Raw genomic sequence first — 18,969 nt, forward strand, 5'->3', positions numbered from 1 at the left:
TTTCTCCTCCCCCTACAAATCATTCATAGTGTCAAAAGAGATACCTTTTTCAAAGAGGAGATCTAGAAACCACTAAACATTTCCATTAGCAGAACAGAAATTGTTGGATGTTCCTGGAAGATAAAAAGCAAGCAAAAATGGCTTGATAAGGGTAGAGGGAAACCTTGGCCTGAAAAAAGTTACAAGAGAAAAACATATAGAAGATAAACGCTCATCTAGAAAAAAAAACACATAATCAACATTGAGAATAAAGAGAGCAGTAAGGCATCCCCAATTCAGAGGCCAATGGCCAAAGTGACCGAAGAATGTTTTTCTGAAAAAAGCAGCCAGGAGAGCTTTCCTCCCTCTAACACTGAACAGTGGGCAGCAGCTAAATGTGATTCCAGGATAAAACCCAACAAGTGTCCTCTTGTTGACAACATGACCACTTGCCTTGGCGGGGGGAGGGGTGTCCTGGTATAGTGCTCCTGGACAGAAAGTTAAATTGCCCTTCATTGGGGCCTTCTGAAAGAACACAGGAGTATAAAAAGGCAAGTTAAGCTTGCCTGAAAAGCAAAAAAAAAAAAAAAAAGAAAAAAGTAATTCTTTAAGATTATCATTACTTTTGCATTGATACTATATTTGTGTGTCTTTAAAGTGAAGTGTGACAGCTGACTGACACATTTCACCACTCACACAGGTCCAGACTGCTATCCACTAGGAGAGTTTTAGGGAGAAAATAAGTCTACGTAACTGCATAGGAAATATACAGTCATTACCTATACTCATCAATCAATCAATCATTCAATCAACCTAGCCCTGCATTAATAGGAATTAACACCCAAATATCCAAAATCAACTGAACAATAGTGATGTAATGATGCCAAACGTAAGCAGATGACCCTGAAGAAAATAGTAATTCAAGGAAAAGAAGACCACCTTGGAATTTAAGGTTTAGGGCTATTGCAGCCAAGAAACAAGAACAGATCACTAAAATAAAGAGGAAGTCAGGGGAAAGGAGATGCCTCAGCAAATTAACAATATGGCTGTTAATTTTTTTTTTAATTAATGAAAGGCAGAAGTATTGATACCACCATGAATATACGATGGTATTATGGTATTACAGTAAGTTACGGATATAAAAAAATGAAGTGGAAAGGACAGCCACAGATACACACAAACCAAGCCCGGAATAACAAGAGAACATTTAAAAGATACTGAGGTTCAATCCAAACAATGCAACAATCATCTAACGGGAGTTCCAGAAGGAGATAAGTGACAGAAGGAAGGGAATAAATACTGGTTTTAAATATTAGAAGGCAATATGCAGAACCTGAAGAATGAGTGAGCTCTCATATTGAAAGAGCTCTTTTAGCGGTGACTAGGATGAATGTTTTCAAAAGGTAAAACTGGTGAAATTGCAAGGTTCCAACAATAAACATAAAGTTCAAAAAACTTCCACATTTGTATATAAAGGAACTCATTCCTCATTGGTGGAGATACTGTGCTTCCCATAGACCAACAGTACACGAGAGAAGATAATGAACGAGTAGCTCCAAAATTCTGGAGGCAAATTATTCTGAGCATGGGATTCAGTGTGCAAAATACATTAAGAAAAGAGGAGTGTAATCTACATATCTATCTTTTAAATTACTGAATTTATATCTTCACTAGGTAAGTACACAGGGTCAGATTCACATGCCTAAGATTAATGCAAAATTACCTTATGAAACTTATGATGTTAAATCTTCATTAAGAAAATGAAATGGAAACTTTAGGTGATTTTCTATTAATGTACGTAAATGATGACAAAGAAAGAAACAGCGTAGGAGAGGATATGTGGTGGTGGGGGGGGGGGAGACAGAGAGAGTCATATAGAGACAGGGGAAGTGAAGGAGGGGGAGACATTGAGAGAGACAGACCAGGGCTGACAGATACTTTGGGCAAGAGAAGGAGGGAGGGATGAATTGGTATTTATGCTGTCAAATTCAGATAGGAAATTTTAAAAGTTTAGGTACTTTTCTAAGAAACTTCCAAGTCTACTTACAGAAGCAGATGCTGATTTTTTTTTTTTAGGAAGAAAGTCTGTGAAGATGTTTATTAGGCCTGATAGACCTGTAAACTTACCATATTTTTTTAAAACCCTAGATTTATGTATTTTTTATGAAGAACAATCTGAATTTTGTAATGCCAGGCTTTCACTGACTTCCAGGTGCTGCGCTTCTATGGACAGCACAAAGACCTCTACTCCCTAGAATATATGGATTTCTTTTCAACCACTCTCCCTGTTGCACACCCATTCTCTATTCACTTCAGAACTGGGGCTTCAGCAGCAAGACTGGAAGGGAGAAGAGGAAGGTGGGCAGGGGGAAGAGCCCCGGGGGAGCATTCCCTTTATTTACCACAAATATGGTCCTTTCTCTGCCTTTGCTGGAGTTAAACACCGGTTTCCTGCACCTGCATGTTATGGAGAAGTAACAGATCTTTCGTTTCTTTTTGTACTTAAAGCCCCAATGTGTAAGTGCCCACTTTATATTTCCCTTTAGGGTCTGTGGGAAGACCACTGTTTCTATGCATCTAGGAGTCCAAAGTTTTTGGAAACCTAAAGACACACTGAATGCATTTTCTTCAGTACCTGCAGGATTCGGAGAAGCTATAGATAGTTAACTGTTTTGCAATTTGCTAGGGAAGAGCAAAAATCTTAGCCTGAAGTAGTTGGAAATAGAAATAAGAAAGGAAGCATGTAGGTCAAGTTGTTAGGATTCTCTGAAGACGATCTGGGACATATATGTGAAATGACTCAGGGAATTTAAACCAGCAGGGTAAACCTTTTCTTTCATAGGCACCTTGGCCAGGACTCACATGGCTGAAGCCCTTGCTTCAAGTTGTGGGTGTTACCTTGATTCAACTACAGCTACAGAAAATCTCACTTCCAAAAAGGTACGGGTTTCAGCTAGATTGAAAGTTCGATCAGCACAGAACTCAAAATGCACTGCCTCAGGTATATAATTATGTACAACAGAAGATTCTAGAACTGTACTGCTCAGTACATTAGCTGCAAGCCATATGTGATGATTTAGATTTAAATTAATTAAGATTAAACAAAATTAAAATTTCAGTTCCTTACACTAGCTACACATTGGACACACTCTAGCTACCCATATTGGACAGCACAGAATTAGATCATTTATTTCCATCACTAGAAAGTTCTTAAGGACACTGCTATTCTAGGGCATTATTAACACAAATGCAAAGGTTAACCTGGAAATGTGAGCTACCCTGGCAACTACCCAGTGTGATGAATATATATAAGAGAAGACTGGACTTACAGATAACCTAAAGTAACTCAAAGTGGAGGGTGCCTTCAACCAAGCCACCTACCCAAATATCCTTGAAGTTTTAATTTATGTCATTATTGATATTACAATTAAACAGATAAGAAATGTAAATCAGAGTGATTAACTAACTTGCCCCAGGCAACTCTCTGCAACTGCAGAAGAATATCCAGTTTCTTTTTTCTACAGACTAATTATCCCCAAAATTTGAGAATCCTATTTGCATAGAGCCTAATACAGGATCTTGCACAGAGAATGTATCTGGTAAGTATTTGTTGCATCAATAATGCAGTTATTGATTTCAGTGATGCAATGAGTGAATAAATAAATGAGTGGTAAGGCAGAGCTAGCAGCAAAACCGTCCTAGCAATAGGAGAACATGACTAACACCATCAAAAGTAAAATTTGTGGCCATGAAATTGCTAAGGGTAAGCTGGAATTTCAACCAGCCATTTCTCAGAAAACATGTGATGCTTCCCTTATGGTTTTTTGAATCCCTCTCTTGCCCACTTAATTAATGTTGGCATCTTTCACTTTTTACCATTTTAATTTGAACATAAAGGCTACCCTACCCACTCTCCCACTCCAACCTCCATTTAAAATTAACTACCCGAACTTGCTTAGAATACTTTGGGCCCACTTCTCTGGGGGTCCTTTGCCTGTCCACAGAATTTCCATTCAGTGTTAGATTTAAGTAAAGGCTCTGTGTATCCCATCTATAAAGATTTGCTCCATTACCAAGTAAGATATTCTCCAACTCAACCAAGAAGGAATAAAAAAGTGTTGAGGGAGGCTGCTGTAGGAGAAGGAATGATCGCTTAAGTTTCAAAGTTGTAAAATTTGCACTCTTCTGTCTGCTTTAGTTTTCTCTAAAAGAGAATGGCCAACTTTTTCTAATATTTTTTTCACATTCTCCCCATCGCCCCTAAATCAAAGCAAAACTTTTGAGCCAAGTTCATTACTTACAGGAGATTCGCTGACTCCAAAGATGTCTCTGACATCCCTAACAGATTGCTTGTTCTTTTTTCTCATGGTTTGAGTGTAAGTACTGTATCTCTTTTTCACTGCAGCTGCTTGGGTTCGAGTCAGCGTAGAGAGCAAGGCTTTGCCATCCTCCTCTTCATTACCCGAGATCAAGGTTGATAAACCCACATCTTGCAACCACTCTGCTTCGAGTTCTCCTTCTGTCAAATAACATTACCAAGGAAAGGTCAGAACATTCTCCATTTAATTAGATGGCATGTATATCTATAGGCCTGTGCATATCAGTGAATAAATAGTAAACACTATATTAAGACCAATCTTGGACCCTGAGGGCAAGTTAGGTGAAATAAATCAGACAGAGGAAGACAAACACCATATGATACCACTTCTATGTGAAATCTTTAAAACACACACACACACACACACACACACACACGCTCACAGATACAGAGGTAGGTGAAATGAGTGAAGGGAGCAAAAGGTACAAACTCCCAGTTATAAAATAAATAAGTCATGAGGATGTCATGTACAGCATGGTGACAATAACAGTTAATAATACTGTACTGCATATTTGAAAGTTGCTAAGACAGTAGATCTTAAACATTGTCATTGTAAGAAAAAAAATTCTGTAACTATGGTGATGGATATAAACAAGACTTATTGTGGTGATCACTCTGCAATGTATACAGATACCGAATCATTATGTTGTACACCTGAAACTAATGTTATATGTCGACTATACCTCAATTAAAAAAAAAAAAAACACCAGGGGCGCCTGGGTGGCTCAGTCGGTTAAGCGTCCGACTTCGGCTCAGGTCACGATCTCACAGTCTGTGAGTTCGAGCCCCGCGTCAGGCTCTGGGCTGATGGCTCAGAGCCTGGAGCCTGCTTCCGATTCTGTGTCTCCCTCTCTCTCTGCCCCTCCCCCATTCATGCTCTGTCTCTCTCTGTCTCAAAAATAAATAAAAACGTTAAAAAAAATTAAAAAAAAACAAAAAAACACCATCCTTTTTTCCAGGGTAATTGTGGGAAAGGCCTATAGGAATTAATGAAAAATCTGTATGATATTTTTTAAGTAAGTCAAATTTTAAAGTATTTTCTGAGAGAGTAAGGTTAATAGGCATATTTAGTAAGGTAATTTTCCTTGCCAGAAAGTTAAATATAAGCCATATCTGGACTCCCAATTTCAAACAATGATAAAATATGAATACTTAAACTAAAACCATAATAGAATAAGAATGGCTTAGTGGGGTAGGAAAAGGTTTTTCAATCACTCAAATGCTGGTTCAAATCCCAATGACACCATTTACTAGGCAAACAGCTTTGGAAAGTTTTTAGATATCTCTAGGCTTCTGTTTTGTTGGCAAAATGGAGGTAACAAGATGTACTAGGTGGCTATGATGATTGTTATATCAATTTATTCATGATAGATGGCAAAGAATCTGGAACAGAGCATGAATTCAATAGATACTCATTCTCTTTTCTACATAGTCTGAACATTAGGTAAGTAATCTTTCCTTTTTTTCAGAAGTCAATTAAAAAGTTTAAAGTTCATCATAATGAGGGTTAACTGATATTGAAAATTACATGTGCAGAAATAAAAAAAATTAAGAATAACAACATCATATAACAGAAAATCCACTACAGATACATTTCCGGGAACTATGCTAAACAGGCATTACCTGAATGAGATTTGTTTAAAGAGCAGATCAAATTGATTTGCAAATAGCCTGTCAAATCATCAGTCTAAGAGGCTTGGATCCCGCTCACATTATTGTATCACATAAACAAAGCCTTCTAAATGCACTTTACAGGAACTTCTCAGCGAGGCTTTTTTTTTTTTTTTTTTTTTTTTTGGTTATTTTGTGTGTGTGTGTGTGTGTGTGTGTGTGTGTCTGTAAGTTTATTCATTTGCTTTATAAGTTATCCCTTTAACAGAAAATGCAAAGGTAAACATAAACTTAGCAGCTCCGATCCAAAATAGTAAACATTTTAAATTAGTCAGTTATGACTTGGAAATTGTCTTTTACTTAGGCCACAGATAAGATTTTCATTTTGAAGACAAAATTTACAAATATAGTTCAATATGAAAGTTTTAGAATTTGGATTTTTTCCCCTCCAACTCTGTAAGCAGTAATGAAAGAGTAGATGGAAGGAGTCAGAATTAACAGACACTGGGGTGAAGATGATCTAAATCCTTGGACTCAGACTACAGAATCTGCAGAACATATATTTTCCACAGGAAAGAAATGTCTTCGAAATCAATATTACTCCTGTAACATTGCTGAATTATGGAATCACAATCCTGTGCTCATTCCTCCAGTTACCAAATGTATAACTTTCACATAGAATACTCCTTTGAATTTCAGCTACATCTATTCAACTACCTACTCAACAGTTACTTGACTCTATCAGTCGCATACCACACTCAACAAGTTCAAACCTGAACACATACTCTTCGTTCCCAACTCTAGGCCTCTTTCAGTATTCCACATTTCAGTAAGTGAAACCCACCATCCATCTAATTTAGCAAAGTAACTAACCTAGGACATGTTGTTGACATCTCCCTCCTTTACACATCAAATCCAATATGTCACCAAGTCCTTTTTTTTTTTAATATTTATTTATTTTTGAGACAGAAAGCACAAGCAGGGGAAGGGCAGAGAGAGGAGGGGGACAGAGTGGGTTCTGCTCTGAGCACAGAGAGCCCAATATGGGGCTTGAACTCACAAACCTTGACCCGAGCCAAAGTTGGATGCTCAACCAAATGAGCTACCCAGGCATCCCTATCATCAAGTCCTTTTGATATTAATTCCTTATTATTTCTCAAAAATTTCCACTTTTATTTGTCTTCTGCTCTGACCTTGGCCCAAACTACCATCATCTCTCACCTGAACTACGGCAGTTGCCTCCCAGTTTTTCTTCCCATTCTTGATTCACCCCTCCAATCCATGATCCACATTGTAACTAAATCAGACCTTTCCAAATGCAAATAGAAGCCCTTTCCTGAAAGGTCACAGTTCTTCCTTGCTCTTGGGATTAAGAATAAAACGCTTGGGCCGCCTGGGTGGCTCAGTCAGTTAAGCATCCGACACTTAATCTCAGCTCCTGTCTTGATCTCAGGGTTGTGAGTTCAAGCCCTGCACTGGGCTACGCACAGGGAGTGAAGTCTACCTTTAAAAAAATAAAAAAATAAGCAAAATAAATAAAATAAAATCCTTCACACGGCCCACAGGACATGAAGCTGTTGACCTTTCCGGCCACAGCGTGTACCATACTCTCTTCATTCTCCCCTCACTGAAAGTACTTGTCTATGTTTGGTTCCTCAAAAGCCCCAAAAAGCCCCATTATATATTTTGTTACAAGGCCTTTGGACATGCCAATCCTTCTATTTGGACTCCTAATAATTGTCCATTCAATCTTTTAGATCTCAATTTATATATTTCTTTCTCAATGAAGTCTTTTTTTCCTGAATCCCTCAATCAGTCGGGCCCACTGTTACCCATCCTAATCCTGCTGTGTGTCTGTTTTCTTCAGATAACTTTTCTCCCAACAGACATCTAGTTATATCATTTCATTAGTTATTTTTTATCTACTAGGTTATAAGCTCCATTAGAGCAGGGCATTTCTGCCTTTGTTTATAACTCTAACACCAACATTTTGCAATGCCTGTGAGAAGCAGGTACATATATTTGTTGAATTAATTAAATCCCAGTTGAAATATTTAATTATTCTAAGTGAGAAAATGAAGAACGCAAAACATCAACTTTCAAAACTGAATGTAGCTGTCACACATACCATTCTGTACTAAAAATCCACCTAGTTAGTAACTTTGTTAGAGAAAGATACCAAAAAGGGATTAAAATTTTCTAGTAAAATAGAGTAGCTCGTAGAGAAATAACAGTTCTGCGTATAACAGTTATGAACTCTGAACTAAGTACATAAAATAACTATTTGAGGGTAATGGAGAAGAACCAAGTGTAGGCAGAAACTGAAAAATAATTAAATTTTGATACAAGAAAATGTACTGTGTGAGATTTGTACTTATACAACTTTTCAACTGAGTCCTTTCCCAATCCCTACATTACACCAGGGGTAGAACACAACTGAAAACCACAGTCTTATTTATTTGAAGAGTCAGGGGATGCAATAAGGGATTATTACTAGGACGGCTGGAAAGTGAGGGGCACATTCCTATTAGGAGGGAGCCACACAGGAGAGAGCTCCAAAATCTGCACAAACTCTGATCAAATCCTTAACTAAACATTAAACCAAAAAGGCATATGTGAGACTCCAGCATCCTATTGAAAAACAGCAGCCAAAAGGGCTAAAATAAATGAGCAAGGTTACAGAGAGTGCACAGAGCAGAGAAGATGGTGTTGTGAGGATGAGTCCAATCTATGAAAATTGCTATGAAATTAACTCCCTTTAGAGGAAGATAATGGGATACAGAGTCCCTGAAAGATGTCAACAATGTTATAATATTACATTCTCAATGATGTTACAATAGGTAGGATATAATAAAAAGGAAAACAAAAAAAAATAGACTAATTTGTCAAGAGAAAAGGTCATCAATAAAAAGTGACTCTGAGAGGACTCTGAAGTTGGACAAGGACTTTAAGGAAAAAATTATCATGAGGGAATAATTAATTCCAGCAAAGAAATGAAAAATAGAAAAAATGAAACTAAAATCTAAAATTCAAATTATAAAATTAAAACATATTAAATTTAAAAAATTGCTGTAAAGGCTTAATGGTGTATTAGAGACTTTAAAAGAAAGGACTGGTAAACTTGAAGATTAAATCAGTAGAAATTATTCAATCTGAAAGAGAGAAAAATATTTTAAAATATTTAAAACAGAGCCCAAGGGACCTATTGGGAATGGTTAAGTATTGTAATATATGTATACTTTGAGTTTCAGAAAAGAGAGAGAGTAGTGAAGAAAAAAACATATTTGAAGAAATAATATCCAAAAGTTTCCACAATTTGTTGAAAAACCAGTTAGCTTAACTAATACAAAGTAGGTCAAATACAATAGAAAACTGCACTTAGGCATCCTAAAGAGAACCTGCTGAAAACCAAAGAGAGAAAATTTGAAAGCAGTCAAAGAGAACATATTACATATAGGGAAGCAACAATATGAAGGCACTGAGCCCTTATTAGAAGCAGTGAAGATCAGAACATAGTAAGATGATGTTTAAAAAATCCTGAATGAAAATAAAAACCTGTCAACCAATAATTATATGTCTAGCAAAAATATCCTTCAAGAACAAAGGTAAAATAGTCATTATCACATGAATGAAAACTAAGAAATGTATCACCAGCAAACTTGCTCTGTAATATATGCTAAAGGAAGCTCTTTAGGGTAAAGGGAAAAGATGTCAGACGGATACTGGATACACAAAAAAGAAGTAGTGGAGGGGCACCTGAGTGGCTCAGTTAGTTAAGCACCTGACTTCAGCTTATGGTTCAGGAATCTGAGCCCTGAGTTGGGCTCTGTGCTGACAGCTCAGAGCCTGAGCCTGCTTCAGATTCTGTGTCTCCCTCTCTCTCTGCCCCTCCCCTGCTCTCTCTCTCAAAAACAAATAAACATAAAAAAAATAATAATAAGAAAAGTAGTGGAAATGTTAAACATTCAGATTTGATTTCTTTAAAAGACATATGGCTACCTCTTCCCTCAAAATTAAGTCTTAAATCCTAAAGATATTAGTTAGAGCACAGCAAGGCAGTCATTTATGCAGAGGAGCAGGGATGTTAGGGCCCAAGTGGGATGAGCAGGGCAACTATGAAAAGGAGAGGGGAAATTGATAACATATAGAGGGATTAATCAAATAAATATATATATGTAAGATAGTGGAAGCCACTGTCTAAGAAGGGAATCACAAATACAGAAGGAAAAGTAGAATGGAAGGAAAGTAGAAAGTAGAACGTAGAAAAGTTCTAGAACGTAGAAAAGTAGAAAGGAAAACTAGCTGATTTCCAGATCAAATATGGAACACTTTCAATATCAAAACAGATTATAGTAAAAGATAACCCACTAACAAATAACACACTAAATAAACCAGGAGCCCATTCTGATATAAAAAAATAATATGGGGCACCTGGGTGGCTCGGTTGCTTAAGCTTCTGACTTCAGCTCAGGTCATGATCTCATGGTTCGTGAGTCTGAGCCCCACATTAGGCTCTGTGCTGACAACTCAGAGCCTGGAGCCTGCTTCAGATTCTATGTCTCTGTCTCTCTCTGCCCCTCCCCTGCTCATGCTCTGTCTCTCTCTCTCAAAAAATAAATAATAAAACATAAAAAAGAAATAATTTGACAGCTTGATATAGAATATTTTATTTCCACAAAATATTTATTTTTTATTTTTATTTTTTTAATATGAAATTTATTGTCAAATTGGTTTCCATACAACACCCAGTGCTCATCCCAACAGGTGCCCTCCTCAATACCCATTACCCACCCCCCCTTCCCTCCCACCCCCTATCTACCCTAAGTTTGTTCTCAGTTTTTAAGAGTGTCTTATGGTTTGGCTCTCTCCCTCTCTAACTTTTTTTTTTCTCCTTCTCCTCCCCCATGGTCTTCTGTTAAGTTTCTCAGGATCCACATTAAGAGTGAAAACATATGGTATCTGTCTTTCTCTGTATGACTTATTTCACTTAGCATAACACTCTCCAGTTCCATCCACGTTGCTACAAAAGGCCATATTTCATTCTTTCTCATTGCCATGTAGTATTCCATTGTGTATATAAACCACAAGTTCTTTATCCATTCATCAGTTGATGGACATTTAGGCTCTTTCCATAATTTGGCTGTTGTTGAAAGCGCTGCTATAAACATTGGGGTACAAGTGCTTCTCTGCATCAGCACTCCTGTATCCCTTGCATAAATTCCTAGCAGTGCTATTGCTGGGTCATAGGGGAGATCTATTTTTAATTTTTTGAGGCCTCCACACTGTTTTCCAGAGCGGCTGCACCAGTTTGCATTCCCACCAACAATGCAAGAGGATTCCCGTTTCTCCACATCCTCTTCAGCATCTATAGATTTGTTCCTTTTAGCCACTCTGACTGGCGTGAGGTGGTATCTGAGTGTGGTTTTGATTTCCACAAAATATTTATTGATCACAAAGATGAAAGTAGTAACTTCACAGGGAGAGACCTTGTTAATACCACCTGAAGTGATTCAAGTAGACATCATCATTAATGGGAAAATCAAAACTATATGCCACCTGATAGGACGCAATGAAAAGAATACAGACAGCATCATGATCTGCAAAGATGCAGAGCCTGAATCTGAATCATCAGGAAACACCAGACAAATCCAAACAGAGGAATATTCTACAAAATAGCCTGTAATCTTCAAGAGCTTCAAGGTCATATATGTATATATGTGTGTGTATATATGTGTGTGTGTGTATATATATATATATATATATGTATGTATATATATATATATATATATATATGTATGTATGTATGTGTATATATATATATATATATATATATATATATATATATATATATATAAAGGCCCTGAGAAACCATTCTAGATGTAAAGAAACAAAAGAAACATGGCAATGAAGTACAAGTGATTCTGAACTGGATTCTTTTGTTATAAAAGATAATATAGGAAATATACAACATTTAAATGCAGTCAGGATTGGATAACAGTGATGCATCAAAAATAATTTCTTGGGACGCCTGGGTGGCTCAGTCGGTTGAGTGACTGACTTTGGCTCAGATCATGATCTCACGGTTCATGGGTTCGAGCCCTGCATTGGACTCTGTGCTGACAGCTCAGAGCCTGGAGCCTGCTTCAAATTCTGTGTCTCCCTCTCTCTCTCTGCCCCTTCCCTGCCTGTGCCTGTGCCTCTCTCAAAAGTAAATAAATAAACATTTAAAAATAATAATAATAATTTCTTCATTTCAGTAGTTATACTGTCACTATATACAGAACAGCTGCACACACACGCACACACACGCACACACACACACACACACACACACACACAAATCCTCAATCATTAGAGTTGGAGATTTTACCAACTTCCTATCCATAACTGACAAGATAGACAAAAGTGTATGTGTATGTGTATATATATTTTACAAAATTAAAACATATAATATACATATATTATATCTTAGATATATTCTATAGATCTAAAGACCTAAGGTACTTGTGAGTAACAGGGGCAGTTGGCAAGTTACTTTCAAATGGTCAAATGGCTCCAGACCAAAAAGAAGGTTATTTAAGTTGTATTTGCAGTTTTTCTGTAGATTTTAAATTGTTCCACAATAAAAAAAATGTATGTTCATATAAACAGTGCTGTATTGATGGTGGTACAACATGTGTAGATGTTACACACCTACAACAGTACCAAGCGCTGCTGCCTATAGCAGGAGTTGCATGCACCACCAGAAGCTAAGAGAAAGGAATGGAACAGAGAAGCTGCTGACACCTTGACTTCCAGTCTCCACAACTGCAAGAAAGTAAATTTCTGCTGTTTTAAGCCACGGGATTTTGGGGTACTTTGTTACAGCAGCCCGAGGAAACTAATACAAACTGCCCAGTAACAAAAGGAGAGCAACTACTGATACACCAGATGAATCTCAAAAACACTATGTTCAGTGAAAGAAGTGATAGAAGCGAAACCCCAGGGCACCTGAGTGGCTCAGTCGGTTAAGCGGCCAACTTTGGCTCAGGTCACGATCTCACAGTTTGTGAGTTCAAGTCCCACGTTGGGCTCCGTGCTGACAGCTCAGAGCCTGGAGCCTGCTTCGGATTCTGTGTCTCCCTCTCTCTCTGCCCCTCCCCTGCTCTCTCTCTGTCTCTCTCTCAAAAATAAATAACAAACGTTAAAAAAATATACTTAAAAAAAAAGCGAAACTTCAAACTAATCTATGACACAAGAACATCAGAATCATGGTTGCTTCTGGCCAGAGAACAGCAGTCATGGGAGTGACAAGATTGGGGAAAAGCATGAAGACATTTTCTGAGTTGCCCAAAATGTTAATCTTTCTTGATTAATGTGAGGCTACAAAGTTAGGATCAGTCAAACATCACTGAATTGTACACTTAAAGTTCTGTGTGAATAGTTCAAGGGGAAAAAATCCGTAAATAAATACGAAAGTCTAGTTAATAAGTATGTTTTTTGTAGAAGTTTAGGTTAGCAAACCTGAAAATATTTTCTGTGTACTCTAGGTTTGACCAAATGATAGTAGAAACCAGGTGTCTCTCATTATTGGAGGAGTTATAAATACAGAAAAAAAAAAGAAGAAGGCAACAACAAATCTTGTGGTGGTGAATTGGAATGGAAGGTTATTAGTATGAACTCATGTTTTTTTAATACAGATAGCTAGCTAGTATGAAAAAAGGGATGAAGAATAAAAGGTATTTTCCTTCATGTGTCTTTCTATCTCTCTGGATCTAAAAAGGCAAGATGGAAGGGTGTAGGTAAATGGAGTAAGAATACACCACACTGATGGAGATGGTTTCCTTGAACGGATTTTCATTCAATGTGTGGTGGGACTTTTTTTTTTTTTTTTTTCAACGTTTTTTATTTATTTTTTTGGGACAGAGAGAGACAGAGCATGAACGGGGGAGGGGCAGAGAGAGAGGGAGACACAGAATCGGAAACAGGCTCCAGGCTCCGAGCCATCAGCCCAGAGCCCGACGCGGGGCTCGAACTCACGGACCGTGAGATCGTGACCTGGCTGAAGTCGGACGCTTAACCGACTGCGCCACCCAGGCGCCCCTGGGACTTTTATTTCTAACGATTTGTGAAATATACTAATTGTGGTGCACATAAACTACTATTTTTCAGACCTAAGAAGGACAGACTTACATGCAAAGGAATGAGGAATGAAAACTTTTTTTTAATGTTTATTTTTGAGAGAGAGTGAGAGAGACAGAGAGACAGAGAGACAGAGAGACAGAGAGAATGTGTGCATGCAAGCAGGGGAGGGGCAAAGACAAAGGGAGACAGAGAATCCCAAGCAGTCTCCCTACTGTCAGCACAGAGACCAACTCGGGGGATCATGACCTGAGCCAAAATCAAGAGTCAGAGACTTAACCAACTAAGTCACCCAGGTGCCCCAGAATGAAAACTTTTTAAAAGTTCTGGTCATTGTCTTGAGATTAATCACTGGCTAATGGAAACATTCTTAGGTGGGTACTTACTTAACTACCTTCAGTCTTTCTTGGATATCTTATGTATTTACTTGGTGATAGAGAGCAACTGAGATGACCTATACTTTTAATCCAAAGGTAGTAATTTAGCTCTTTTTAATAATTAAGGACAATTATGTTTTTTCTAGTTCTCAATCTTCTGTTTAGTTTCACTAAAAATTGGTATATTTGACATAGCTTTTACTTTGAGAAATACAAGATAATCTATTCCTTAAATACATTAATACTAGTAGATGCTGCAAAACCAAATATTTTTTTCCTCTACAATTATACTGGCATCTTTTTTCTTTCTCTTTCTTTTTTTTGTAATGAATAGTCAAGTGTACAAATGTAAAAGCCATCAAAATTAGAATACTCAATCTGCCAGATGATAATGAATCAAATCAATGATAGGCACAGCATGCCTAAGCAGTGATACGTCAGAAATCAAGTTGGATGTTGACAGCTCTTCTTGTTAGGACATGTCACTGTTTATAGAAGTCACCATGAGCCAGTCCAACAGATATAAATGAGTGGGAGCTGGTAGCTGATATGCCAAATTCTACTGATTTCATTTGTTAAACTACTACTAGAATGATTTCCATCTGTGAACACAACAAGACATACGAAGGAAGATAGTAAACACACGGGAAGACAGATCCAACACCTTACCATCCACAGGCTTGACCTCAGCTGGTATCTGCTCTTCCTGTGCTCTCATGCTACTCTCTTTAATGCTTTCTATTTCCCGCAAGAAGTCCTCCATGGAGGTGCTGTCTATGGAGGCTTGTGAGTTGGAACGGTTAAATGCAGGCGAATGTAGGGACTCATTGGAGAGCATTCTGTTAATTCTTCGGCAGCGAGGAATAGATTTTCTGAGGAAAGAACAATATCTGTTGTTAATAAAAATTAGTGTCTTTTAATGTTACAAATCATGAAATAAAATTTATGTTTAAAATCAATGGAGAAATAGAGTTAAGTGTGACAGAGTGGGCTTTGAGAGAATAATCTCCACTCAGTGGTGGCCCTTCTTTTTTATTCCCTATAATTCATAATGATTCTCTGGCCATGTAGGAATCACCGTGATAATACTTTTTATAATTTTCACACACTTACAAAGCATGCAGTTACTTGTATTGGCCAAAGCATAGAGTTTAGGGCAATATCTCTGATGAACACAGATGCAAAATCCTCAACAGATTATTAGCAAACTGAATTCAACAATCCATTAAAAAAATCATTCACCACCAAGTGGGATTTATTCCAGAGATGCAAGAGTGGCTCAATATCTGCAAATCAATCACAGGATATATCACATTAGCAAAATAAAGGATATAAACCATATGATCATCTCAATAGATGCAGAAAAAGCATTTGACAAAATTCAACATCCACTCATGATAAAACTTCTCAGCAAAATAAGTATAGAGGGAACATATCTCAACATAATAAAGTCCAGATACGACAAACCCACGGCTAACATCATACTCAATGGTAAAAAGCTGCAAGTTTTTCCACTAAGATCAGGAGCAAACCAGGATGTCTACTCTCAAACTTATATTCAATATAGTACTGGAAGTTCTAGCCACAGCAGTCAGATAAGAAAAAGATAGAAGATGCTTCTAAATTAGTAAGAAAGATGTAAAACTGTCAGTATTTGCAGATGACATGATACTATATATAGAAAACCCCCAAAATACCATGAAAAACTATTAGAATTAACACAAGAATTCAATAAAGCTGCAGGATACAAAATTAACATGCTGATGAAATCTGTTGTATTTCTATACACTAATAATGAACTAGCAGAAAGAGAAATTAAGTAAACAATCCTATTTACACATGCATCAAAAAGAATAAAAGACCTAGAAGTAAATTTCACCAAGAAGGTGAAAGACCCCTACTCTGAAAACTATATGACACTGATGAGAGAAGTTGAAGATGACCCAAATAAATAGAAACATACACCATGTTCATGGATTGGAAGAATCAATATTGTAAAAATGGCCACACTACCCAAGCAATCCAAAAATTCAACATAATCCCTGTCAAAATAACAATAGTATTTTTCACAAAACAAGAACAAATAATCCTAAAATTTTTATGGAATTTTAGAGATCTCAAAGAGACAAAGGAATCTTGAGAAAGAACAAGTTGGAGGTATCACGATTGCAGATTTCAAATTATTATTACAAAGCTATAGTAATCAAAACAGCATGGTACTGGTACAACAAGACACGTAGATCAACGGAACAGAATAGAGAGCCCAGAAATAAGCCCACACTCACATGGTCAGTTAATCTATGACAAAAGAGGCAAGAATATACACAATGGGGAAAAGAGAGTCTCTTTAATAAATGGTGTTGGGAAAATTAGACAGGTACATGCAAAAGAATAAAAGTGAACCACCTGCTTACACCAGACACGAAAATAAACTCAAAATGGATTAAAGACTTAAATGTAAGACCTGAAACCATAAAACTCCTAAAGGAAAACATAGGCAGCAAACTCTTGGACATCAGTCTTAGTAGTATTCTTCTCAATGTGTCTCCTCAGGCAAGGGCAACAAAAGCAAAAATAAACAATTGTGACTCCATCTAACTAAAATCTTTTGGACAGTGAAGGAAACAATTAACAAAACAAAAAGGCAATCTACTGAATGGGAGAAGTTATTTGCAAACGATGTATGTGGTAAGGGGTGTATGGTACGTACTAGAAGGCTGTTTGGGCAAGCACACCCTGAATGTCTGTGTTAATCACTATCTTGAGAATGCAGAGATCCTATCCTCCTTCTATATTCCCATCAAACAGAATAGGTAGAAGAACATGTTGTTCAGTATTCAAGGTTAGGAGATCCAATGGTGGCCAACCCAATATCTCTCTTGTAACAAAGAATGTCTGGATGCTAGGCCTCAATCTCCTTGGAACACTGGCTGTGCATGGAAGGGAAGGGCTACAGATAGTTGGTAGGCTAGTTGCTACACTATAAAAACTTATTGCATGTGGATTCCAGAAGTGGATGCTTTGTCCACTTGGCCACTCCTGGATTTCCTGTATGTAAGTTCCCCAAATAAACCTATGTCTTGATCTCTGTCTCTAAGTCACTCTTTTAGCCTTGCCAGACCATCATCTACCCTTGGCTTAGAGTCTGCTGGTGTGTGGCTACACAAAGGGTTAAAATCCAAAATATATAAAAACTCATAAAACTCAATACCAAAAAAAAGTCCAACTAAAAATGGGCAGACAATGGGGCTCCTGGGTGGCTTAGTCGGTTGAGTGTCCGACTTTGGCTCAGGCCATGATCTCGCAGTTCGTGAGTTCCAGCCCCATGTCAGGCTCTGTGCTGACGGCTCAGAGCCTGGAGCCTGTTTCAGATTCTGTGTCTCCCTGTCTCTACCCCTTTCCCGCTCATGCTCTATCTCTCTCTGTCTCTCAAAAATGGATAAACGTTAAAAAAAATTTTTTAAATGGGCAGATGACCTAAATAGACACTTTTCCAAAGAAGACATACAAATAGCCAACAGACACATAAAAAGATGCTCAACATTGTTAATCATCAGGGAAATGCAAATCAAAACCAAAATGAGTGACACCATTTTGACATCTGACACCAGTCACAGTGGCTAGTTTCAAAAAGACAAGAAATAGCAAGTTTTGACAAGGACGTGGAGAAAAAGGAATGCCTGTGTACTGTTGGTGAGAATGTACACTGGTGAAGCCGCTACAAAAAAACAGTGTGAAGGTTCTTCAAAATTTTTAAAATAGGAATACCATACAATCCAGTAATTCTACTTCTGGGTATTTACCTGAAGAAAATGAAAACACTAATTCAAAAAGATATATGCACCCCTATATTTATTGCAGCATTATTTATAATAGCCAAGATATGGAAGCAACCTAAGTGTCCATTGATATGATGAATGGATACAGAACGTGATGTATATATGTACACATGCACACACACACACAATATGGAATATTATTGAGACTTAAAAAGAACAAAATCTTGCCATTTCAACAACATGAATGGACCTAGAGATTATTATGCTAAGTGAAATAAATCAGAGAAAGACAAATACCATAGGATTTCACTTATATGTGGAATCTAAAAAACAAAACAAATGAACAACTAACAACAAAACAGACTCTTAAATACAGAGAACTGATGGTTGCCAGAGGGGAGGAGACTAGGACCATGGGTGAAACAGCTGAAGGACATTAAGAGACATAAAATTCCAGTTATAAAATAAGTCACAGGGATGAAAGGTACAGCAAGGGGAATGTCGTCAATAATATTGTAATAATACTGTATGGTGGCAGATAGTGACTACAGTTATCATGGGAAGAATTTTTGTAAATGTTGTAAATACATAAATGTCAAATCACTATGATGGACACCTCAAACTCATATAATATTGTATGTCAACTATATTTCAACTAAAAGTACGTATAGTAAAAGTTAGCTTTGGAAAAGTATCTAAGATGATGACAGAGAAGGTGTAAAAA

The 18,969-nt window shown here is 37.3% G+C and overlaps 1 protein-coding gene across 9 annotated transcripts in view; it reads right to left on the reverse strand.

Annotated features, from left to right (window-relative positions):
- Positions 1–18,969, reverse strand: part of ARHGAP28 (Rho GTPase activating protein 28) — a 203,899-nt gene that overhangs the window by 86,502 nt on the left and 98,428 nt on the right. For 8 of the 9 annotated variants that reach the window (XR_006210106.1, XM_042962833.1, XM_007089475.3 and 5 more), the window contains 2 exons: positions 15,136–15,338; positions 4,281–4,498 (listed from right to left, as the gene is read on the reverse strand). Coding sequence is in view for 8 of the 9 variants with exons in the window: in XM_042962833.1 (XP_042818767.1) it covers positions 4,281–4,498; positions 15,136–15,338 (421 nt within the window). In the remaining variant the exon portion in view is untranslated. Of the gene's footprint in view, positions 1–4,280; positions 4,499–15,135; positions 15,339–15,579; positions 15,690–18,969 lie in introns of those variants that run through there. The other variant, XM_042962829.1, reaches the window with a different exon arrangement.

The sequence above is a fragment of the Panthera tigris genome, chromosome D3 (assembly GCF_018350195.1).
Source record: "Panthera tigris isolate Pti1 chromosome D3, P.tigris_Pti1_mat1.1, whole genome shotgun sequence".
Classification (NCBI taxonomy): domain Eukaryota; kingdom Metazoa; phylum Chordata; class Mammalia; order Carnivora; family Felidae; genus Panthera; species Panthera tigris.